Source organism: Oncorhynchus mykiss, chromosome 19 (genome assembly GCF_013265735.2).
Source record: "Oncorhynchus mykiss isolate Arlee chromosome 19, USDA_OmykA_1.1, whole genome shotgun sequence".
NCBI classification, from domain to species: domain Eukaryota; kingdom Metazoa; phylum Chordata; class Actinopteri; order Salmoniformes; family Salmonidae; genus Oncorhynchus; species Oncorhynchus mykiss.
Window position 1 is genome coordinate 18,520,715 of NC_048583.1, and position 25,969 is coordinate 18,546,683.

Below are 25,969 nucleotides of genomic sequence, written 5' to 3' on the forward strand. Positions count from 1 at the left end.
AGATCGTCAAACTGACACATTTTGTATTCTCTCTCGCTCTCCCCCGACACACAGACACCCCTAAAACGGGCCAGACCACCCCCACCCCACAACACGACCCAAATTCCCTGTATGTGTGCTAATCCGCGGCCTGCGACTGATTTTCTCTGATGTCTAACTAAGAGGGTTCGGCTCCACAAAGGCCTTCACACACCCCTCACAGTAACGAGAGGCGACTTGAAAAACGGGGTGCCGAGCCTTTTGACCACTGTCAGCGCCATGACTAATTGTGTTATGTAACTTCTTCCCTTTGTCACGCCATCCCACTGGTCAAAAGATGAATGCGTCCCAACTGGAACCGTATTTCCTATAAAATGGTTTGGGATGAGTTGGACCACAGAGTGAAAGAAAAGCAGCTAACAAGAGCTCAAGATATGTGGGGACTCCTTCAAGACTGTTGAAAAATTATTCCAGCTAAAGCTGGTTGAGAGGATGCCAAGAGTGTGTAAAGCTATCATCAAGGGACAGGGTGGCTACTTTGAAGAATCTAAAATATATTTTGTTTAACACTTTTTTTGTTACTACATGATTCCATATGTGTTATTTCATAGTGTTGATGTCTTCACTATTATTCTACAATGTAGCAGTAGTAGTAAAAATAAAGAAAAACCCTGGAATGAGTAAGTGTGTCCAAACGTTTGACTGGTACTGTATGTATTTGTGTGTGTGTGCTTACATATGCAAGCATGTATGTATGTATGTAAAATGTGTGTGCATTTTGCCTGCGTGTGTGTCTCTCGCTCTCCACATGACAATAGGGCGCTCTGTGATGGATCTGAAGCCTCCATTTAGCGACGCTTCCTTCAGCGGGCTGTGGAAAACACAGCCGCCCGCTTCGCCGCCCCAACCCAGCAGGCTGAGAGGGGCTCGGTGGCGCATAGGGCCACATGATAAAAGGCTCTATTTACAGGCAGAGACAACAAGTCGTTTTTTCCCCCCCAAAACAGATCTCTGAATGATTCTGAGAAGAGGCACAGAACCATTGGGATTGAAATTTCATTGGAATTTCCAGAGTCGATAGGCCCGAGACTGTGACTATGGATAGGGACCTGGATTGAAATTAGAGGTCGAACAGATTATGATTTTTCAACGCCAATACCGATTATTGGAGGACCAAAAAAAGCCGATACCAATTTATCGTAATTATAATAAACACAGAAATACGAGCCTTTGGTCATTAATATGGTCAAATCCGGACACTATCATTTCGAAAACAAAACGCTTATTCTTTCAGTGAAATAAGGAACAGTTCTGTATTTTATCAAACGGGTAGCAAACCCAAGTCTAAATATTGCTGTTACATTGCACAACCTTCAATGTTATGTCATAGGAGCGAGGGAGGAAGAAAGAGCAGCCCAAACTGTAGCATATACCCTGACTCTGCGTGCAATGAATGCAAGAGAAGTAACACAGAGAGAGAGAGAGAGAGAGAGAGAGAGAGAGAGAGAAAGAGAAAGAGAGAGAGAGAGCGAGAGAGAGAGAGAAGACATGCAGGTTCAGTGAGGGGGAAGGAGGGGCGTAGCTGCAGACACGGGCTGTGGAATGCACACTTTTTAAAAAGCGCCTGGCTAGACAGGCACCGTTCTTCCGCCCTCCTCTCATTCTTCCTCCCTCGCTCCTAGGCCCATCAGAAATGAGACAATGGAAGAATCCCGGAGCTGGTCTGCCAAGAAAGTGGTTCTGAACGCTCCTTGCCTGCATCCCAAATCGCACCTTGTTCCCTATAAAGTGCAAGATAGAGTGTACAGGGTTCCATTTGGGATGTAGACCTCTTCTGCCGCCGGTAGATGTGGACAGAGAAGAAGGAATGTCCGCCAAGCACATGTTATGACGTTAGGGGTCAAGTTTGGAAAAGCGAGCGCCTGGAGTATGCCCGGTGTGGTGTTGAACCACGCGCGAGTCTAATCAAAAACAGGCAATGGACGGGCGCACAGAATTTTTGACCTCACTCTAGATCCACCTCCTTGCTTAACCCCTCGTCTGTCTGGCTGTCAGACAAAGGGAGTCACAGGTTCATTTAAATTTGGCAAGAGTGCCGAAAATCACAACTAAAAAGCATTGAAAACGGACGGACACAGAATGAGGACTCTTGTGCAAACCATGGTTCATGGTTCATCCTACCTCATAGGATCCGTGACAAACTGTACCGCCGTCAACAAACATTAACGTTCCAATTACCTGGGTGCTGACAAAACGCGTCCCGTCCGTTGCCGCCACTGTCAGGTTGTAATTGGATTTCTGCTCGGCGTCGAGGGGCCTCGCCACAATCAGGGTCCCGCTGGCCTTGCCCACGTCAAAGCGGCTGTCGTAGTTCCCACCTGGTGGAAACGACGGAAGGAAGGGTTAGGCGGGCACACAAATTAAAATGGACAGGAAATGAGTGGGGCCATCATCACCTGTTTAAATTATAACGCAGTACTGGAGCTAGGTAAGCTAACAGTGACATATGGTTCTGTTTGGCCGTGGCATTAGGCAAGAGGAACTTATACATACATTGTATGTAATCCATGTATGAAAATAAATGTATATTATCCATACTGTTGCTTAGATCAATATGATAAGCAACATTATCCCTATTGTTGATACATACAGAAGCACATACAGTGGGGCAAAAAAGTAATTAGTCAGCCACCAATTGTGCAAGTTCTCCCACTTAAAAAGATGAGAGAGGCCTGTAATTTTCATCATAGGTACACTTCAACTATGACAGACAAAAGGAGAATTTTTTTTTTGAAAATCACATTGTAGGATTTTTTATTAATTTATTTGCAAATCATGGTGGAAAATAAGTATTTGGTCAATAACAAAAGTTTCTCAATACTTTGTTATATACCCTTTGTTGGCAATGACAGAGGTCAAACGTTTTCTGTAAGTCTTCACAAGGTTTTCACACGCTGTTGCTGGTATTTTGGCCCATTCCTCCATGCAGATCTCCTCTAGAGCAGTGATGTTTTGGGGCTGTTGCTGGGCAACACGGACTTTCAACTCCCTCGAAAGATTTTCTATGGGGTTGAGATCTGGAGACTGGCTAGGCCACTCTAGGACCTTGAAATGCTTCTTACGAAGCCACTCCTTCGTTCCCCGGTCGGTGTGTTTGGGATCATTGTCAGGGTGAAAGATCCAGCAACGTTTCATCTTCAATGCCCTTGCTGATGGAAGGAGGTTTTCACTCAAAATCTCACGATACATGGCCCCATTCATTCTTTACTTTACACGGATCAGTCGTCCTGGTCTCTTTGCAGAAAAACAGCCCCAAAGCCTGATGTTTCCACCCCCATGCTTCACAGTAGGTATGGTGTTCTTTGGATGCAACTCAGCATTCTTTGTCCTCCAAACACGACGAGGTGAGGTTTTACCAAAAAGTTATATTTTGGTTTCATCTGACCATATGACATTCTCCCAATCTTCTTCTGGATCATCCAAATGCTCTCTAGCAAACTTCAGACGGGCCTGGACATGTACTGGCTTAAGCAGGGGGACACGTCTGGCACTGCAGGATTTGAGTCCCTGGCGGCGTAGTGTGTTACTGATGGTAGGCTTTGTTACTTTGGTCCCAGCTCTCTGCAGGTCATTCACTAGGTCCCCCCGTGTGGTTCTGGGATTTTTGATCACCGTTCTTGTGATCATTTTGACCCCACTGGGTGAGATCTTGCATGGAGCCCCAGATCGAGGGAGATTATCAGTAGTGTTGTATGTCTTCCATTTCCTAATAATTGCCCCCACAGTTGATTTCTTTAAACCAAGCTGCTTACTATTGCAGATTCAGTCTTCCCAGCCTGGTGCAGGTCTACAATTTTGTTTCTGGTGTCCTTTGACAGCTCTTTGGTCTTGGCCATAGTTGCGTTTGGAGTGTGACTGTTTGAGGTTGTGGACAGGTGTCTTTTATACTGATAACAAGTTCAAACAGGTGCCATTAATACAGGTAACGAGTGGAGGACAGAGGAGCCTCTTAAAAAAGAAGTTACAGGTCTGTGAGAGCCAGAATTCTTGCTCGTTGGTAGGTGACCAAATACTTATTTTCCACCATAATTTGCAAATAAATTCATAAAAAAAATCCTACAATGTGATTTTCTGGATTTTTGTTCTCATTTTGTCTTTCATTTTTGAAGTGTACCTATGATGAATTATAGGCCTCTCTCATCTTTTTAATTGGGAGAACTTGCACAATTGGTGGCTGACTAAATACTTTTTTGCCCCACTGTATGTACTGCACTGTGTATCACCAATGTAAAAAACATTTCCCTGTACTTATGTTAACTTTCCAGGCTCATTACGGAACCATATGTGCAAGTGGTATGATGTGTATACATCAATAACTTACAGTTAGTTGCATGTGTCAATAGATTCCACAAGACACCGTGAATGAAATACACATACGGTACATAGACAAAATGGAGCCATATGTTCATGTTCACGTGCGGTATATGTGTCGACGTAAATCTGTTGTCACACGATCACAAGAACGACAGAAACAAATGCACAAGCTCAGCCACGTGACAGCACGACTGGGTTCAAACGCCATTTGAACTCTTTCAAACACTTTGAGCCTGCATGAAGTGTAGCATGGGCGGGGTTTGCACTCCTATTGGTCTATGAAGCCAGGCAAGCTCAGTCAAGCACACCTAGAGTAGTTGAAATGATTTCAAATCGTTTTTGAACCCAGATCTGCATGACAGACATCACAGTCAACAATCTCCAACGGTACTAGAGAGATCACTTAATACAGCCAAGGGCAGCAGAGAGATCCCATTACAGCAGATCTACCTTCTGCTGTACAGTTGAGGTCGCAAGCCATCTGAACGACGTAAAACACTTCCCCCGTGTCTCCTTCTGGACAAACCAAATCCAGTACAAGAGACATTCCCAAAGGAGAAGAGAAGAGAAGCAGAGAAGAAAACATAGAGAAAAAAGAGAGAGGCAAGGCGTCAGTCAAACGTTGGTTAGGAGAAGGGAGGAGGGAGGAGTATTTTCAAGAAATTTATGCAGTAGAGATGTTAACATTCACCATGCAAAGAAGTCACTATTAGAGACTCAATTATTACAGGGAGCAAGGAGAAAATAGGTTGTACGTTGGTTTTGTTTTTGGGTTTGTTGGGTTCACACTCATATTCGCTTGCTTGGGTTAGTGCTAAGAAGAATGCTACAAGAATCTATGCCGGGGATGTCTTCCCTTGTCTATACAACTAGATTCATCTCCTTCTAGAGCGCATTCGACTGACCCACATACACACGCATGCGCGTATGCACAGACCGACACACGCAACCTAAAACGGAACCCTGCAGCCACTCGTCAAGGTTTCACCTGTGATCTCGAACCAGACTGGCGTGTCCGACATCTCCGTGGTGATGACCCCCACCATGTGCGCCACGGGGTCGCTCTCCATCACTGAGAAGAAGAAGGGGGGCTCCTCAAAGGCCAGGGGGGGGGCGCTGGCCGCCACCTCCGGCTTGGGGATCCACTCGATGTGCAGCCGGCAGGTGGACGACTTCTGGGGGCGCCCGTTGTCCACCGCTTTGATCTGATAGAGAGAGAATGAATTGATTTGAATTGATTTGGGTAACTAAATTACACAACAAAACACACTGGATTCCCAGCGGATAGCACTTAAAAAGCATGAATTAAAATACTTGAATTAAAACACAGCGAGAGTTAGGGGGGAGAGGAAAGAGAGAGAGCGCAAGAGAGAGAGCGAGAGAAATAGAGTGAGAGACAGAGACAGATAGGCCAAGAGGTCAAAGAACGGCCAGCCAGCCCCACATGGACAAAAACAACCACAGAGCAGAACACCTGTTACCATGGCGTCCCCCGTTAAACAGATGTCCGGGGAGATTACAGTGTTAAGTGTCTAATTCCGTCAAGTGAGATAAATCTATCACAGGCAACACTGGCCCAAAAGTACTATGACATAAAAGTACTGTGACTATCCTAAACCTCAAAATGCTATCAACAAATGCAACATTGGAAATGTCAAAGTAAATCAACGTGAATAAATCAAAGCCCCCAGTCCGATATGTACAAAAATATAAAACGCAACCTGTCAAGTGTTGGTCCCATGTTTCATGAGCTGAAAGAAAAGATCCCAGAAATGTTCTATACTCACAAAAAGCGTATTTCTCTCAAATGTTGTGCACAAATTTGTTTACATCCCTGTTAGTGAGCATTTCTCCTTTGCCAAGATAATCTATCCACCTGACAGGTGTGGCATATGAAGAAACTGATTAAACAGCATGATCATTACACAGGTACACCTTGTGCTGGGGACAATAAAAGGCCACTTGAATGTCCAGTTTTGTCACAACATAATGCCACAGATGTCTACATTTGAGGGAGTGTGCAATTGGCATGCTGACTGCAGGAATGTCCACCAGAGCTACTACCAGATCATGTAATGTTAATTTCTCTACCATAAGCCGCCTCCAAAGTTGTTTTAGAGAACTTAGCAGTACGTCCAAATCGGCCTCACAACCACAGACCAGCCCAGGACCTCCAGATCTTGCTTCTTCACCTGCTGGATCATCTGAGAACAGCCTCACGGACAGCTGATGAAACTGTCTGTAATGAAGCCGTTTTGTGGGGGAAACTCATTCTTATTGGCTGGGCCTGGCTCCCAAGTGGGTGGGCCTATGCCCTCCCAGACCCCCCCCCCCTCCCATGGCTGAGCCCCTGCCCAGTCATGTGAAATCCATAGATTAGGTCGTAATGAATGCATTTCAATTGACTGATTTCCTTATATGAACTTTATCTCAGTTTTTTTTTTATCTAATTGCTGCATGTTGCATTTATATTTTTGTTAAGTATAAGATGCGGAGGAATTTCCTAGCGAAAAATCCAGAGTACAAAAACTATGAATCAAAATGCGCTAGGCTACTCACGGTGAGGATGTCATACTCCCCGGCGGAGGAGAACTTCTTGGACGACACCAGACCAGTCTTTGGCTCGATGAAGAACTTCCCGTGCTCATCTCCCTCCTCGATGGAATAAGAGATCTCCGAGTTGGCACCCTCATCGCGGTCCGAGGCGATCACCCGGTACACGGGATCCCGCTTCAGAGCCCGGTCCTTTTCCGTTTTTTCCCGTTCTGGAAGCTTGATCTTGTAGATCTTCTCCAGGAACTGTGGCCGATTGTCGTTCTCGTCCAGGACTTTGACGATGACACGGACCGTGGTGGATTTGGCGGGAACCCCGTGGTCGGTGACGGTGATCTATTTGGGAAAAGTTTGGAAAAACATGTTATTAAAATGGAAGTATGGAAATTGATGCCTGTGACTATTCTGAACAACAACAAAAAAAGAGCAGGAAACATGGAATTAGAATGGGAATTCCGTGAGAGAATTTTTGAGGAAAACATGGAATTACAATTGGAATCCTGTTTAAGACTGTGAGAGGGAAAAGAAGGAAACGGTGAATGAAACGCTTCAAAGGATACATGTGAATTAACTGTCATCACATTTCATATTTTGAACGGGCATTGTGTTCCATATTCCCATGCAACCTTGGAAAGAGTGTTGTCACGTAAACATTTCCAATTAAAGCCACGTTTAAAACCAGTTTAGCGAAACAATGCATATACTGCAGAGGAGGAGCGGGGGGGGGGGATCAGGCAATAATGGAGCACATATGTGTAAGCAGTAAACTCTGCATCTCCTAAAGATGTAATGACCGGAGCTCCGACGTTCCTTATTCGAAGTCCTTGAACTAACCAAAGAGAGCGGAGGTAAAAAAAGCAAACTCACTTTCTTCTCCCCCTTTCTCTCTCTCCCCCTTTCTCTCCCCCCCCCCCCCCCCCCTACCTACCTCCTCCTCCCTCTCTCCATGTCATTGCTGTGCTCACAAATGTTTCTCAGTTAGTCAATTGGCTGCCAAAATTGAAGAAATTCCTTCCCGAGATTAGCGAGCTGTCAAGTCATTTTATTCAAAGACCCATGCTGTGCTTCCGGGAACCAAAATGCGAAGGGAACAGGCTTGTTATTCACTCGCTTGCTTATTGAAGTTGAATTGTTCCCTTTCCTTCTTTCTTTCTTTCCCTTTCACTCATTGTTTTTTTTTATGGTGAATGGATTCAATGAATGTGAGAGGCAAGTCATAGTTTGGCGTTTTTTTTTGAGACGAGCGCAACAAGACGGTCCAAAGAGGGCACTCGCTTTGCTGCTTTGCTTTTCTGCCACAGACGAATGAGACTCGTCGTTATTTTGGGGATGTAGCAGATCCCGTTTCTTTGGTGAGCAATGTGCCCCTGAGCAAGGCAGTTAACCCACTGTTCCACGAGGCGCCCAAGACGTGGATGTCAATGAAGGCAGCCCCCCAGCACCTCTCTGATTCAGAGGTATCCCCCTTCCCCAATGTCTTCTTAGTGCTCCAAAAACAATATGTTCCGTTAAATGGGTTTACCTTTATTTGACTAGGCAAGTCAGTTAAGAGCAAATTCTTATTTTCAATGACGGCCTACGCCGGCCAAACCCGGACGACGCTGGGCCAATTGTGCGTCGCCCTATGGCACTCCCAATCACGGCCGGTTGTGATACAGCCTGCATTCTTTTCTTCCTCACAGCGAAATAAGTATTAGGTATCAAAACACCAGCCTGGTCCAAGATCAGTTTGTGCGGTCTTGCCAATTCCCATGGTCATTGACACATAGCACAAACTGATCTGGGATCAGGGTTTCAAAAAAGAAAAACACCAATGGCACGATGTGTTAACCCATTTGGAGAGGTTTGATTAAAAATTGTTCAAAATAATGATGAAACCCTACAGCCCATAGTTTGCTTCAGAGACTTAAGTTGGTTTTAACATTAGTTTTAACACTTGGTAGTTTGAACACTCAGCTGCTTTAACACTTTGTTAATTAGGCCTGGCTTAATGGTGTCTTTCAAATGAAATGCACAGCCAGCTTAATGTACGCAGCCAGCAATAAGCTTAGATGACCCAAACAAACACAACACTTAAATCTCATGAGTAACTGGGAAACTGAACTGGGGATCGTCTATCTCACAGCCGGGAGAGATGTGAGCAATTCTGAGCTTAAAGCGTCAGAAATAAAAAATAAAGAGCTGAACAATAGTCATTTAAAACCATCTGCTCAGCGCTTTAGCAAAAACACTTTGGGGTTGTGGTCACACGCCATTTGGCACTAGCAGCGACAATTAGCGGCATAATGTGTTTTTGTTGTCCTGCGCCTAGTCTGTCCAAGGCCGCCCGAGTTATTTGCCCGAACAAAATTAATTAAATGGGACGACGAGGACCATTCGAGTTTGGGGCGGCGTGCGCCTCTCGGGAGCAGTGTTGCCGGTGCGTTGGCCCGTATTCTCATATTCTGTAATGAACATTGCCATTACGAGCAGATGAGTTCATTTGGCCCCGTTTTCAGATTATATTCATGCATCCCAAATGGCACTCTACATCGACATGGTGCACTACTTTTGACCAGAGCCCTAGGTGTCCTGTTCAAAAGCAGTGCACTATATAGGGAGTAGAGTGTCATTGGTACACACGCTTTGTCCACAGTTCCGTCTGTGAAATCAAAGCAGTGGATTGAAAAAAGCTGAAGATGAGGACCCGGGCTAATGTGAACAGCTGAACTCGGCTGTGTGTGTGTGTGCATCCCAAATTATATCCGATTCACGATATAGTGCACTTCTTTCGACCAGGGCCCACAGGCCTCAAGTGCATTAAATAGGGAATAGGGTGCCATTTGGGATGCAACATAAATGGTAATTATTGCAGAGCGACCGAAGAGACAAGATAGGAGCATCAATTACAAAAACTGAACTGAACTCTGTAATACTGTACGGGGAACAAGTGGGTTAACTGCCTTTCTCAGGGGCAGAACGGCAGATTTTTACCTAGTCAGACAGAGTGAGTGAGTGAGTGAGTGAGTGAGTGAGTGAGTGAGTGAGTGAGTGAGTGTGTACATGAGTGCGCTTCCGAGCCGTGCTAGACAGTTGCTCATCAGCACATCCTACTCTTTCAAAACAAAGCCTTTACCAGAGGCCAGTCTCTCACCATGTCCGACAGACAGTCACAACAACGTGAAGACCGTGTCACAGTGGTTCTCAGGCTTTTTAGGAATTAAATGTTTACACTTGGTGCGTATTGTTGCGCGTCTGCAACAAACCCCTGGTCAAACGGCGGCCAACTGTCAAGTCTGTCGTCGTGAAACATTAGTGCCTAGACACTTCAGAGGGCATTAATCAAGAAAGTGGCTGAGACTATAGACACTTGGGAAGTTGGTGTAGAGATATGCCAATGAGCAGAACATTAAACTTGCCTCTCTTTCAGAACTAGGTGAGCATGTCCTAACATGTCTCCCTTGTTGTTTCCTCTCTCTCCCTCCCTCTCTCTCGCTCCCTCCCTCCCTCCCTCCCTCTCGCTCCCTCCCTCCCTCCCTCCCTCCCTCCCCCCCTCTCGCTCTCTCTCTCTCCCCCTCCCTCTCTCTCCCTCCAAGGGCTTTATTGGCATGGGAAACATATGTTAACATTGCCAAAGCAAGTGAAGTAGATAATAAACAAAAGATTACACTCACAGACGTTCCAAAATAATAAAGACATTGCAAATGTCATATTATGTCTATATACAGTGTTCTAACAATAGCAAGGCTATGGTCACTGCGTCTGTACATAGTCAAAGTTTTCCTTAAATTTGGGTCAGCCGGGAGGGGGGGTGGCTGGGTGGATGGGGAAAGGAATGGAGTTTATGATGGGGAGGGGTTGGTAGGTGGTGGTGTGTGTACATGCTTGCATCTGTGCATGTGTGCACATGCCAGCGTGTATGCGTGTGAGCGCCACTGGCAGTGGGAGTGGAGGGAGGTCTCTGAGTGAGCAAATGCCAGGGTAATCTTGGTGAGCCTGGCATTTGCAAAACTGACCTAAGATCAGCTTATAAGACAAAGGTGGCGGCGGGAAGACCTCAAACCCTGGTCTGAACCCCTTTCTCCACAACCACCTGAATATACACATATATATATATATATATATATATATACATACATACAGACAGACATACATACATACATACATACATACATACATACATACACACAGTGCCTTGCGAAAGTATTCGGCCCCCTTGAACTTTGCGACCTTTTGCCACATTTCAGGCTTCAAACATAAAGATATAAAACTGTATTGTTTTGTGAAGAATCAACAACAAGTGGGACACAATCATGAAGTGGAACGACATTTATTGGATATTTCAAACTTTTTTAACAAATCAAAAACTGAAAAATTGGGCGTGCAAAATTATTCAGCCCCCTTAAGTTAATACTTTGTAGCGCCACCTTTTGCTGCGATTACAGCTGTAAGTCGCTTGGGGTATGTCTCTATCAGTTTTGCACATCGAGAGACTGAAATGTTTTCCCATTCCCCCCCTTCCTGCAAAACAGCTCGAGCTCAGTGAGGTTGGATGGAGAGCATTTGTGAACAGCAGTTTTCAGTTCTTTCCACAGATTCGATTGGATTCAGGTCTGGACTTTGACTTGGTCATTCTAACACCTGGATATGTTTATTTTTGAACCATTCCATTGTAGATTTTGCTTTATGTTTTGGATCATTGTCTTGTTGGAAGACAAATCTCCGTCCCAGTCTCAGGTCTTTTGCAGACTCCATCAGGTTTTCTTCCAGAATGGTCCTGTATTTGCCTCCATCCATCTTCCCATCAATTTTAACCATCTTCCCTGTCCCTGCTGAAGAAAAGCAGGCCCAAACCATGATGCTGCCACCACCATGTTTGACAGTGGGGATGGTGTGTTCAAGGTGATGAGCTGTGTTGCTTTTACGCCAAACATAACGTCTTGCATTGTTGCCTGAAAGTTCAATTTTGGTTTCATCTGACCAGAGCACCTTCTTCCACATGTTTGGTGTGTCTCCCAAGTGGCTTGTGGCAAACTTTAAACAACACTTTTTATGGATATCTTTAAGAAATGGCTTTCTTCTTGCCACTCTTCCATAAAGGCCAGATTTGTGCAATATACGACTGATTGTTGTCCTATGGACAGAGTCTCCCACCTCAGCTGTAGATCTCTGCAGTTCATCCAGAGTGATCATGGGCCTCTTGGCTGCATCTCTGATCAGTATTCTCCTTGTATGAGCTGAAAGTTTAGAGGGACGGCCAGGTCTTGGTAGATTTGCAGTGGTCTGATACTCCTTCCATTTCAATATTATCGCTTGCACAGTGCTCCTTGGGATGTTTAATGCTTGGGAAATCTTTTTGTATCCAAATCCGGCTTTAAACTTCTTCACAACAGTATCTCGGACCTGCCTGGTGTGTTCCTTGTTCTTCATGATGCTCTCTGCGCTTTTAACGGACCTCAGACTATCACAGTGCAGGTGCATTTATACGGAGACTTGATTACACACAGGTGGATTGTTTTTTTCATCATTAGTCATTTAGGTCAACATTGGATCATTCAGAGATCCTCACTGAACTTCTGGAGAGAGTTTGCTGCACTGAAAGTGAAGGGGCTGAATAATTTTGCACGCCCAATTTTTCAGTTTTTGATATGTTAAAAAAGTTTGAAATATCCAATAAATGTCGTTCCACTTCATGATTGTGTCCCACTTGTTGTTGATTCTTCACAAAAAAATACAGTTTTATATCTTTATGTTTGAAGCCTGAAATGTGGCAAAAGGTCGCAAAGATCAAGGGGGCCGAATACTTTCGCAAGGCACTGTATATATATATATATATATATATATATATATATATATATATATATATATATATATATATATATATATATATATATATATATATATATATATATCACACACACACACACACACACACACACACACACACACACACACACACACACACACACACACACACACACACACACACCACCAGTCTAAAGTTTGGACACACCAACTCATTCAAGGGTTTTTATTTGTACTATTTTCTACATTTTACAGTGAAGACATCAAAACTATGAAATAACACAGATGGAAACATGTAGTTACAAAAAAAGTGTTAAACAAATCTAAATATATTTTATATTTGAGATTCTTCAAAGTAGCCACCCTTTGCCTTGATGACAGTTTTATAAACTCTTGGCATCCTCTCAATGAGCTCATGAGGTAGTCACCTGGAATGCATTTCAATTAACAGGTGTGCCTTGTTAAAAGTTAATTTGTGGAATTTCTTTCTATCTTAATGCGTTTGAGCCAATCAGTTGGGTTGTGACAAGGTAGGGGTGGTATACAGAAGATAGCCCTATTTGGTAAAATACAAAGTCCATAATATGGAAAGAACAGCTCAAATAAGCAAAGAGAAATGACAGTCCAGACATGAAGGTCAGTCAATCCGGAAAATGTCAAGAACTTCGAAAATTTCTTCGAGTGCAGTCGCAAAAACCCATCAAGCGCTATAATGAAACTGGTTCTCATGAGGACCGCTACAGGAAAGGAAGACCCATTAGAGTTACCAGTCTCAGAAATTGCAACCCAAATAAATGTTTCACAGAGTTCAAGTAACAGACACATCTCAACATCAACTGTTCAGAGGAGACTGCGTGAATCAGGCCTTCATGGTTGAATTGCTGCAAAGAAACCACTACTAAAGGACACCAATAAGAAGAAAAGCATTGCTTGGGCCAAAATACACAAGCAATGGACATTAAACCGGTGGAAATCTGTCCTTTGGTCTGATGAGTCCAAATTGGAGATGTTTGGTTCCAACCGCCGTGTCTTTGTGAGACGCAGAGTAGGTGAACGTATGAGCTCTGCATGTGTAGTTCCAACCGTGAAGCATGAAGGAGGAGGTGCTGTGGTGTTTTCCTGGTGATACTGTCTGTGATTTATTTAGAAGTCAAGGCACACTTAACCAGCATGGATACCACAGCATTCTGCAGTGATACTCCATCCCATCTGGTTTTCATTTAGTGTGACTATCATTTGTTTTTCAACAGCACAATGACCCAATACACCTCTAGGCTGTGTAAGAGCTATTTGATCAAGAAGGAGAGTGATGGGGTGCTGCATCAGATGACCTGGTCTCCACAATCACCTGACCTCAACTTAATTGAGATGTTTTTTTAATATAACCTTTATTTAACTAGGCAAGTCAGTTAAGAACAAATTCTTATTTACAATGACAGCCTACCCCAGCCAAACTTGGACAACTTGTGCGTCGCCCTATGGGACTCCCAATTACGACCGGATGTGATGCAGCCTGGATTCGAACAAGGTACTGCAGTGACGCCTCTTGCACTGAGAGGCAGTGTCTCAGACCACTGAGCCACTCGGGAGCCGTAGGTCTGGGATGAGTTGGAACGCAGAGTGAAGGAAAAGCAGCCAGCAAGTGCTCAGCATATGTGGGAACTCCTTCAGGACTGTTGAAAAAGCATTCCAGGTGAAGCTGGTTGAGAGAGTTCCAAGAGTGCAAAGCTTTCATCAAAGGGTGGCTACATTGAAGAAACTAAAATATATTTAGCTTTGTTTAACACTTTAAGTTACTACATGATTCCATATGTGTTATTTCATAGTTTTGATGTCTTTCACTATTATTCTACAATGTAGAAAATAATTTTAAAAAATAAAGAAAAACCCTTGAATGAGTAGGTGTGTCCAAACTTTTGACTGGTTATTTATGTATGTATGTATGTATGTATGTATGTATGTATGTATGTATGTATGTATGTATGTATGTATGTATGTATGCATGTATGTATGTATAAAGAAGTGTACAAATGTCACTGTGCATTTTTAATTTGGCCCCAACATGAAAGAACTGGAGGAGCGCTTTGAGCTTGTTAACATTTAACGTGGTTATTTAACGTCTGCTGGAGCATTTCTTCAAACGGGACAAATGAACAGCGTAGTAATAACAAACGGGCTCTGGCTATGTATTCGTAAAAACAGGAGCCTGTTGGAAAAACACAGAGGCTATCAGCTCTCTTCATCTCTAATTCTACTGTCACACACCAACCAATGCCCCTGAGATTAACCCTCAAGGGTGGCTTTGGACTCTGACTGCCCTGGGAATCTGCTCAGTCGTTCGCACAGAGGGCTCCTGGCCTGGTCACTTTAACAAATTAAAAAAGGGCTTTTGGTGTCGAAAACTTCAATTTAGTTTTCCTCTCTCTTGAGGCCTCTGCAACTCGGCACTCAAATCTAAGAGTAGGCCATTTAATTTATCATAGATGTGGTTGGAGAGAATGAGAGAGAGGGGGGGGGGAAAGAGAGAGAGGGAGAAAGAGAGAGTAGGAAGAGAAGGAGAAGCGGGAGGCAGTAAAATGTCTCCCTCAGGAGAACAGATCTCTCCCCTCCTCTCCCCCACTATCTTTACTCTCCAGTCCCAGAATAAAATGAGTGCGTCCCACTGTGTAAATTGAGTATGAAAACACAGGGAGTGGCTGGCATGCGGGCACACATCGGCATTAATTGGCATCCAATGAACCGCAAATTGCATTAACTCCTATAACGATAATTAAGCAGCGCCCAATCTGGTTAATCGATCTTGGCACAAAATTAAATGTGCTGGCGTTAAACGTTTGGTTAGGTTGGGCAGAGGGAATGGAATGAAGTGGTGGGTGGGGGTTGGAAGGAGGGTGGGTGGGGTTAGAGAAGAAAGAGAGAGAGAGACAGAAAGAGAGAGAGAGAGACCTAGCGATACAGAGAGAAAAAGTGAGTATCCACAAGTTTAAACATCAACCCGGCGTTGAAGGTTCGCTTCCTGCCCCGGCTTGCCCCCCTCGATCCCGTGACGGTACACTGGAGAAGAACAAAGGCACAGTCACCCTGATTCCCCCCTGGAAATCTCAAACGGCGGAATCATGATCCAAAACCCAAACCCCCTTCCGCCGGTTAGTGTGGAACTATGCGCTGCGTCTCTGTGCCCCAGCTTGTTTTGGTTGGCAACACTTGGCGCTCGGCCAAAGTACGTTAGTTGGAGGTTGAAGACAGCCAAGTCTAAAGGCCGTTTCGGCTGAAGAGGTCGTCCTTGAGGGCCTTTCTGATGATTAGCAATGCTGCTAATGCTTCTCCAAACAAACACGAGGGCTCACACAGACGGACAGACAAGGAAGTAGACCGTTTTTTTCATCCCCCCTCTTCTTTCTCCCTCCCCCCTTTCTGTTAGTGGTAGACCAGACAAAACAAGGTGCTTACCTCAAGAATGTGCTCATCCTGCTGTTCTCGATCCAGCTTCCTCGAGGTAGTTGTAACAAGACCTGTTGAGAGAAAAGAGAGGTTTGTTAGTACTATGGCCCCAATCAATGTATTAATGTTGCATCAATGTTACATCTTCTTGCTACAGGACAATGTGATATTCCATTTTCTTGACTTGATGCATTCATGAAAATGAAATCACAAAACCATAGAGAAAAAGGCAGCTAATAATGAGAAAAAAAGGCATATTTGTAACGGCAGACAAACTTCTTTACAAGACGCATGACGTGCTTCCTAAAGCTAAACTAACACCAAAGCATGAAAGGGCCAGGGTAAATAGCTGATTTACAGTTTTTTTTGTGGGGGAAAATCAAGCCCTCCATTCTTTGTTCCCTTGGTTATGTCATCCAACCCTTCTTCTAAATGACCTGCGAGAGGAGGAAGGGGCTGAGATACTGACCCTTAGAAAGGTCTCCAACCCCCCCCCCCCCCGGTCACTTCCGCGCCCCAGACAGGCCCACTGTCAGGCCACCCCGTCCGCCACAGGTGAAATATCGTGGAGGTCCGCTGACGGGCTCTGTAACAAGCAGTGGCCTCTAAAACTCTAACTGAGGCTTATAGCGCAAGCTGAACAAATACAGAGGCGGGCAGTCAAGAGGCAGACACAGTCAACTGCAGCCCCAAGCCCGAGCGCCAGAGTCTCAACTCGTCTGTGTAGGGGTTTCGAATTAGATCCCAATGGTTTGGTTTTAAGGATTTTCGAGATTTGAATCAGATTCAACCAAAGGACAGGGAGAAGAGAGATAATTTTGTTTTAAATATATAGCTACATTATACGAGCAGTCTCTTCTCCTCAAATAATAAGCAACGTATTCTCACTCCCGGCGTAATTGTAACCTTGCAGTAGACATGAGTGCAGAGTAGACGTGCCAGAGCAGACCGCACCAGAGCCGGCTGGTCGACCTGATTATCATAGCAAAAAAAAAAAAGGATTTCCGAAACCCGAGCCCATCAATGGCACATATGGTGCAAACCAGAATAGCAAGCCCACAACTTACAGCACCTCTCAAAATAGCCCTGCACAGCAAATGAAGTACTCAACTGAGCCAGAGCTCCCCCGGGCGTCATACCTTACCCTAAAAAGTAACAATGTTCATTTGGAATATAAAATAAATCAAAAACAAAGTGCTATCAGCATTAGCGAAAGACAATGTTTCCCTTGTGTGCTAAGCTAGTTTTTGTTTTGTTTGCAATACATTGAACAAAGCTAATGAAGGCGTTACAAGTTGGAAAAGCTTGTCCGGGAAATTGGGAGTGATTAAGAAAGGAAGGACGCTTGACAACATGCCACTGTCAGGACAAATGCAAGAGCTAAGTCAATGGGCTACACTGTACTGTTGTAATAATGCTGGGTAGTTTGGCCATGGGTAGTGTTATGGGTTGAGACTAGCAGCTAACTGGCGAACAAGGCTCTTTGTAAAAGAAGGTAAGGCATATCGGTGGGGCTGTCCTGAAAACCAGGACAATTTGCTGGGCATCTCAATGGACATAAACAAAGTGATCGTATTACCCCCATTTCCCAAAGAATGAAAGAGAGAGTGGCTCTCACACACACACACACATATATATATATATATACACATACACACACACAATAATATTACCCACATTTCCCAAAGACTGGCAAAGAGAGGGGGTTGCGCTCTCACACACACACACACACACGTTCCCCTTTGTCAAGCTGCCAAGTGTGCCAGGCTGAAAATCCTCCACAGCTTTAATTGAAGGGACGGGGGTTGACTCCTCTGCACATCCATCCTAGCGAGAAGCTAAATTTAACTGAGGTACAACTCTTAGGAAAGGTTGCTCTAAATTGATCCGGATGGCTGGAGCTATCTTAGCTGTCTCCTAGCTCTCGGGAGCGGTCCTTTGATGTGGGGTTAGAAGCGTCAACAACTATGAAGTGGTACTCTTAGCTTAGCGTACGTTCCAATCTTTATCTGAGCCACGGCTCCAGGCTTCCAGCCTCTGAAGATCAATTCTGCCTATGGATTGGAAATACACTGCCGCCAGTAAGTACTATACACAGTTTACCAAACATTAAGAACACCTTCCTAATATTGAGTTGCACCCCCCCTTCTCTTCTCAGAACTGGACTCTATAAGAAAGCGTTTCCACAGGGAATGCCCGACCCATGTTGACTCCAATGCTTCCCACAGTTGTGTCAAGTTGTCTGGATGTCCAGCAAACCCCAGCAGTTCTTGACACAAACTGGTGTGCCTTGCGACCTACTACCATACCTTGTTCAAAGGCACTTAAATCTTTTGTCATGCTCAATCCATGTCTCAATTGTCTCAAGGCTTAAAAATCATTTGTTAACCTGTCTCCTCCCCTTCATCTACACTGAAGTAGATTTAACAGGTGACTTCAATAAGGGATCGTAACTTTCACCTGGATTCACCTGGTCAGTCTATGTCATGGAAAGTTTTTTTTTACAGTCTGTGTATAGCTATAGGGACTAGTCCTAGATACAGAGTCCAGACAGAAGTCAACATGACTAAGTTGTGTTAAGATTAGAGGAGCTGTACAGCTGTTGGCAGGCTACATATAGGCCTGCAATCAGGCTACATACAGGCCTGCCAACAGGCTACATAGAGGCCTGCCATCAGGGAGAAGCTTGCCGTTCCAAACCCAAAAACCAGCTCTCAAAACACACACACACACACGTAAATCACACACACACTAGACAGCAGAGAGAAGGTTGCCGTTCTAATCCACAATATAGCGGTCCAAACACACACAAGCCTCCTCAGGAGTGGGCTGAGCCGGGGCCGACAGTAATTACAGCCAGGCTGTTTTGAGAAGAGGGGAAAAACAACAGTTGCAAAAGAGAGGTCGCTCCTCAGCATGTCCTTCAGCACAACCGCGTCTCCAAAAATGGAGGCCGGGGGAGCTGGCCGGGACGATGCCGGGCTGGGACGACACAACCCAGGTATTACTGCAGTGATTAGCAGTCTAGCAGGGTGACACATATTTAGCTGTCGACTGCAGACGTGTGGGAATCTTGTTGGTGTCTGCAGTGGGTGGTTTAAACCCTCCCCGGTTATGAACGAGCTATTTGAGCGCCTTGAGATATTTACCGTAATTGTTGAAAAACTAGCAAAAATCTCCCCGAGATTTCATTATTTGATCTAGGTCGGGATTGCTGTTTTTCTGTTGTGTTGAGGGTAAAAAAATATATAAAACGGCCCAGGGCGACTCGTTTTTCTCATAAGGAAAAAACATTTAACCTCTCCTAGCTTCGAGTGCCGAAGACAATAATTTCAAGATCTTCGTGTTTCATTGTAGAATCTACCAACTAGCTCCAAGCTAGTCTCCGGGGAGACACAACCAGAACCCAAAATTGAGGTAAAAAACAGCAATTTGTTTCCTGCACTTGTTGCTCCGTCACAACAGGCCCAAGAAAACCGTCATTATCCCAAAGTGTGTGTCGCACAGTAAAGTATCCCAAAAGAAGTAGCCCAAAGCATGGCCGACTTGTGTGAGGGGTTCTAAGATAAGGCAGGATAAACAGTTAAGAGTAGAGAAGGGGTTGTTTGGGTGTTCCTTTAAAAAGGTGAGTTGCCACAGAGCCATTGACTGGGGACCATTGATGGGCCTCCGCAGATGTATCATTTAGCTAGCGGAGAAATGCCGCACTTCACACAGCTTACAAAAAGGCCCCTGCGTCCCCGTAAGAGCCCACTTCACACATACAAACAGGGATGCAGACAGGGACACAGATTCACACAACAAGATAGAAACCGCCACACACTCGGACAGGGACGTACTGACAGGCACACACACAGACACAGTGTAAGTGGACTCAGACAATACCCTCCCGTGACCCTCCCACACCTGCTGCTAAGAGGGGGTCTTTGTGAAAATGGCTAGCATTTAGCGAAGGAGAGAGAGACAGCTATATCACTCCAAAACTAAAATGCCTGCCTCGCTCCCCTAAACGCACACACACCCCAAGGAGGGATAGGACCATGCTCCCTACCTCATTACCCTCCTACCAGGTAGCTAATAGGACTCATCTAATGGATATTCATAAGAGGGCGTATAAACAAACAATGCATGCGTCCCTAATGGAAACCTATTCCCTACATAGTGCACTTCTTTTGACAGTGGGCCCTGGTCAAAAGTAATGCAGTAAGTAGAGAATAGGTTTCCATTAGGGACACAAAAAGAGGGACCCCTACTATGAGCTCACTGTCTCTCTGTAGACGGCTCTCGAGTAGGAACAGATACAGGAGATCTGGGAAAATATATAATGGAAGCTGAGGACTATTGGAAGCTCGGAAATTTTCCCCCGGCAGGATGTGCAGGACTGACGATAAGCGGAAGCGCAAGGAAGCACAGTTGCTTACGACCACGAACAGAAATAAATATTGACACTGATGGAACGCAATTTCGGGGGACCAATTTTTATAAGGTCAATGTCATTTGTGGTCGTGGTACATTGAAAGCGTATCAGAGCCACCTGGGTATTACTGATTCTGATTACCATTGTTAAATATGACGGGGGGGGGGGTCGCATTCACAGGGTACCAAACAGAAGACAACTGGCTAAAACAGTGAGGGACTTCTCCAAGGAGAGGCACACATTTTCATCTCCCGTTGCAAAACATTGTGCTAACGGTGTCCCTATAGGAATGCAGCCCCTGTCTGTTTTTTTATTGGGGGGGGGGGGGGGGGGGGTGTTCTCTCCAGATGCCTGCTTGAGAGTGTGATTGATGTATGGGTTGGTGACGAGGATGAGTAATTGGATACTGTGGAGCTGATTACCAGCTGGGGTCTACATACTGGCTATACTGCTTATATTATGCCTGAATGTAATGTGTCTGGCTTCAATTTAGAGGGAGGGAGGGAGGGAGAAAGAGAGAAACAGAGAGAGGGGGAGGTAAGAAGAGAAAGGTAGAGCAAAATAGACAGTGAAAGACCGGAAACACCTTGTGTGTGAGTGAGAAAACACCAATCCCAGGCAGACGACAGCCATGTTTTTTTTAATGTTTTTTTTTATATATATACATGGGCTCCTGTGTACATTCCCGTTCTCAGTCACGCGCTGAAGACAGACAGTCTGGCTGGTGTGCCAGGATGTAGATTCAGCTGTTCCCAGAGAGAGGTGAGGGAGGTGCTTAGGAGCTTAGGAAGGGGCGAGCCGGGAGGAACAGGTGTCCTAAGTCCATACTTAATGAACCTCGAAGCCTAGTGCTATAGGCCTCCCTCACACTCTCAAACAGAGAGACAGACGGACACACACTAGGCAGACACACACACACACACACACAGACAGAAAAACACCCTACAAAAGGTTCAGGTGTGTGGATTAGGTTCAGGTGTGAAGCTGTGGATTGTTTTCCCTGAGAAAAGTATACTCCATCCCTTTCCTTTCTCGCTCCTTCAACAACATTTGGTGTCTCGTGCTAGTTGTTCGGCCCCCGAATAGCAGGAAACGGCGGGAAGTTGTTGGTGGTATTATCCATTTCCTATCTGGCTTCCCCTCGCGCTCGGCCTGGGCGCTTTGATAAAACGCGGGTGCACATTGTCAGATGTTTTTTCTCTCCCCTTATCTAATAGAGAAGGCGCCGCTGAAAGCCGATATGAGTATATCACGGAGTGGATGATTTGATGCCCGGTCCCCACCGGCTATTTTTGTTTTGTTTTTCCTGTTCCAACAGCTTTTCATACAACTACCGGCATTAGAAATGCATATAAAAGCTGTCAGAGGAAACCATGCTTGCCAACGCAATACCGAGATATTCCTTTTCAATTTACTACAATGACTGGCTCTCTGATCCGGACTCGCTAGGAGGAGGCATTGAGCACTCATTTTCAATGGTGGCCAAAACATTTTTTTAAATAATAATAATAATAATAATAATAATCACCTGGGTTTATCTTTCCTATTCATTTCAATACGTTGGGTCAACTGCTGCCGCCAAATGTGGGGGAAAATATGGTATACACACACAACTCTGTCCCACACAGGACATGCCATTGTCAGGACTAAAAGAGGAGGCAGAACTAAGTGAATGGGCTATGCTGTACTGTTGTCAAGTGAAGAACATTGAGTGCCTCATTCTGAAAGGGGAGGTTTTGTGTGTTTGCGCTCCAAGGCTAACTTTCATACAAAAGACTATACAATAGTCTCTTGGGCAAGGACAGTGTTTGATCCTAAGGAACCTTGAACCTATCGTCCTAAAAGAGAGTCCTAGAGGGATCGTAGTTAAACACTGAAATACTGAACCAGAGACTATTGGTGCTCTTGCTGTTTACAGATCACAATGATCATCACCTTTATCATAATCATCAGCACATGATCTAACACCTTTGGACTACATAGGATTGCCAGCGAGTTAGAATTAGGCTATCGCAGACTCTGCGATATTCTTGTGACCTTTGGCTCACCTCTCCCACTCCCTCCCTGTTTCCTGAGTGCAAGTGTATATCCGACGAGAAGTCACGGCTGTTTGAGCACAACCTCCAGTTCTCAACATTGTTTAAAGCCCAGTCCAAACCGTCACAGCAGGCTGCCTTCGTCATTTAAATCCCTCTTTCGCCAGGTATCATTAACAGTAACAGCCTTCCTAGTCTCCCTCTATGCAGGTAGGCAGCTCACGTCCACCTCTCCCTGACGACCGCCCGAGAACTACCCCCCCCCCCCACGTCGCTTTTTAACGAGAGGCCAAAGCTTTGTAGCGATGTAAAAAGTGGAGAGTGCACGTGAGAGCGGAGGCTTGTACAGAGCAGGAGGTGGGTAACTCGATAACTCTACTTCTATAAGAGCTCGCTGGGGGTCAAGCCGAGCGAGGGTGGGAAAAACAGAAATGTGTTTTCCGACCGGAGCTGTGTTTGAAAAGGACGCTGAACCCACAGAGAGAGAGAGGGGGAGGGACGAATGAGAGAGGAGGCAGGGAGGGAATCCTGTGGTATGTGTATCATGATAAACCTGATCCGCTTCAACACAGCGAGTGGGTGGGTTAGCACTAGATCAGGTGAAGGAGAAAGGGGGAGAGTCGTTCACACCAGCTCTGGATACACACCACTGAGTTATGTGAGGAGGCACATACAACGCTACAAACACAGACTGCATACATACATTGATGGTCAAGGAGTCAATCTCACAAAGCAGACAGTATTCAAGTGACCTAATTCTCCTTGGCGTCTTCGAAAGACTGGGGAAAAGAAAACATTCAAACAGCAGGGAGGAACTCTTTTTATTCCAGACCAAGCGAAACACCAAAATCCATGAATTCCCATTGTCAGCTTTCTCCGAATGGGAATGCCATGGTGTCTTGCGAGAGAGAAGGAGAGAGCTGGCCTTGCACTTAAATGAAACCCCTAGAGTTACAGGGAACTAAACAGCCCGACTTGTTTACTCTGCAGAAATAAAGTAAGCCTTTCGTCCAGGGATTTAGCCAGCCGATACGGGGACTGCACAGGGAAAAGGGCAAGGTGACACAAAAGCAGCCAGGAGATGAAGCCTTCATCTGCGTTTGAAGCCCTCGGACTGTCGGGCAATAAGCTACAGGAGGAAAATGCTAGCGTCAATGATACAGTGCCTTGCGATAGTATTCGGCACCCTTGAACTTTGCGACCTTTTGCCACATTTCAGGCTTCAAACATAAAGATATAAAAAAAGAATCAACAACAAGTGAGACACAATCATGAAGTGGAACGACATTTATTGGATATTTCAAACTTTTTTAACAAATCAAAAACTGAAAAATTGGGCGTGCAAAATTATTCAGCCCCCTTAAGTTAATACTTTGTAGCGCCACCTTTTGCTGCGATTACAGCTGTAAGTCGCTTGGGGTATGCCTCTATCAGTTTTGCACATCGAGAGACTGACATTTTTTCCCATTCCTCCTTGCAAAACAGCTCGAGCTCAGTGAGGTTGGATGGAGAGCATTTGTGAACAGCAGTTTTCAGTTCTTTCCACAGATTCTCGATTGGATTCAGGTCTGGACTTTGACTTGGCCATTCTAACACCTGGATATGTTTATTTTTGAACCATTCCATTGTAGATTTTGCTTTATGTTTTGGATCATTGTCTTGTTGGAAGACAAATCTCCGTCCCAGTCTCAGGTCTTTTGCAGACTCCATCAGGTTTTCTTCCAGAATGGTCCTGTATTTGGCTCCATCCATCTTCCCATCAATTTTAACCATCTTCCCTGTCCCTGCTGAAGAAAAGCGTTTAGAGCGTTTAGAGGGACGGCCAGGTCTTGGTAGATTTGCAGTGGTCTGATACTCCTTCCATTTCAATATTATCGCTTGCACAGTGCTCCTTGGGATGTTTAAAGCTTGGGAAATCTTTTTGTATCCAAATCCGGCTTTAAACTTCTTCACAACAGTATCTCGGACCTGCCTGGTGTGTTCCTTGTTCTTCATGATGCTCTCTGCGCTTTTAACGGACCTCTGAGACTATCACAGTGCAGGTGCATTTATACGGAGACTTGATTACACACAGGTGGATTGTATTTATCATCATTAGTCATTTAGGTCAACATTGGATCATTCAGAGATCCTCACTGAACTTCTGGAGAGAGTTTGCTGCACTGAAAGTAAAGGGGACGCCCAATTTTTCAGTTTTTGATTTGTTAAAAAAGTTTGAAATATCCAATAAATGTCGTTCCACTTCATGATTGTGTCCCACTTGTTGTTGATTCTTCACCAAAAAATACAGTTTTATATCTTTATGTTTGAAGCCTGAAATGTGGCAAAAGGTCACAAAGTTCAAGGGGGCCGAATACTTTCGCAAGGCACTGTAGCTAGCTAGTTAGCTAAGCTACACGTGTCTGCAATGCTCACCAAAATAGGGAAAAGGGTGACCCAAAAGTGGCATGAGAAGAAGCCTTCATCTCTCTGCATTTGAAGCTGTCAGACTTTAAAGCAGACGGCTGAAGGGAAGAAATGTTAGCTTCAAAGCTAATAAGCTAGCTAGCTACGCATGTGTATGCAACGTTTGCCAAAACCCACACATACAACACGCACAATTTTTTTCCTTTATTTTTTTCCCCACCCCTTTCTAGAGCTTTGTAGATATGCCAAAACAGGGCCTTGCTCCCGTTGCTGTTTTTGAACATATAACTACAGAGCGTACTCTCCTGTAATATGTGGGGAGAATGCCATATTGAGTTGATAATGTCGACCGGGTACGAAGCCAATGTTCATCCGTCTTAATGGTAGTGATATGGAAAATAAAAAGATAAATGTGTCCCATTCGCTTATGAACATCCTGTGACGATGTTTCAGCAACAGCTGAGATGCTCTCTCTCTCTCTCTCCATATAAATGCATATAGAAGTGATTCAGTTAAGTTTATCTTTGAACAAATGTGTCCCATTCACTTCTGAATATTACATTTAATGTATTCAGCAACAGTTGAGATGCACTCAAATCCCCCCCCCACTCTCACTTTCTCCTTCTCCTTCTCCTCCAGAGAAATTACACAAACACATATACGGGGGCAGTGATTTAGTTAAAGTTTCTCTTTGTACAAGCCACCTCTTTGTCGAACCTGACGCTAGGAGCCCTGGTGTTCCACTGATTAAAAAAAATTAAGTTAAACACTTTGATATGCATGAATGGGTTTCATCGCTCGCTCACCACCGTCCTTCGTGTGAACCATTTGAGAAGACCGACAAAGCAACCGGAGCAGCGGTGCGTGTTTGGAACATAAACAGGTAGACTCAGTAGCCCCGTAAAGCTTTGAGTTTCAGAAATACCCCGTAATCCGGAAGGGGGGACATATTTGCTGGTAATATGTAGGCTAAGTAGAA

General features: G+C 44.8%; 1 protein-coding gene across 9 annotated transcripts in view; it reads right to left on the minus strand.

Moving 5' to 3' along the window:
* LOC110497459 (protocadherin Fat 1) overlaps positions 1 to 25,969 on the minus strand; it is a 103,998-nt gene that overhangs the window by 45,319 nt on the left and 32,710 nt on the right. For 7 of the 9 annotated variants that reach the window (XR_005037671.1, XR_005037672.1, XM_036954381.1 and 4 more), the window contains exons 4-8: positions 16,141 to 16,202; positions 6,913 to 7,242; positions 5,342 to 5,558; positions 4,804 to 4,869; positions 2,218 to 2,357 (exon numbers count right to left, since the gene is read on the minus strand). Coding sequence is in view for 7 of the 9 variants with exons in the window: in XM_036954381.1 (XP_036810276.1) it covers positions 2,218 to 2,357; positions 4,804 to 4,869; positions 5,342 to 5,558; positions 6,913 to 7,242; positions 16,141 to 16,202 (815 nt within the window). In the remaining 2 variants the exon portion in view is untranslated. The remainder of the gene's footprint in view (positions 1 to 2,217; positions 2,358 to 4,803; positions 4,870 to 5,341; positions 5,559 to 6,912; positions 7,243 to 16,140; positions 16,203 to 25,969) is intronic. The other 2 variants (XM_036954386.1, XM_036954384.1) reach the window with 1 other exon arrangement.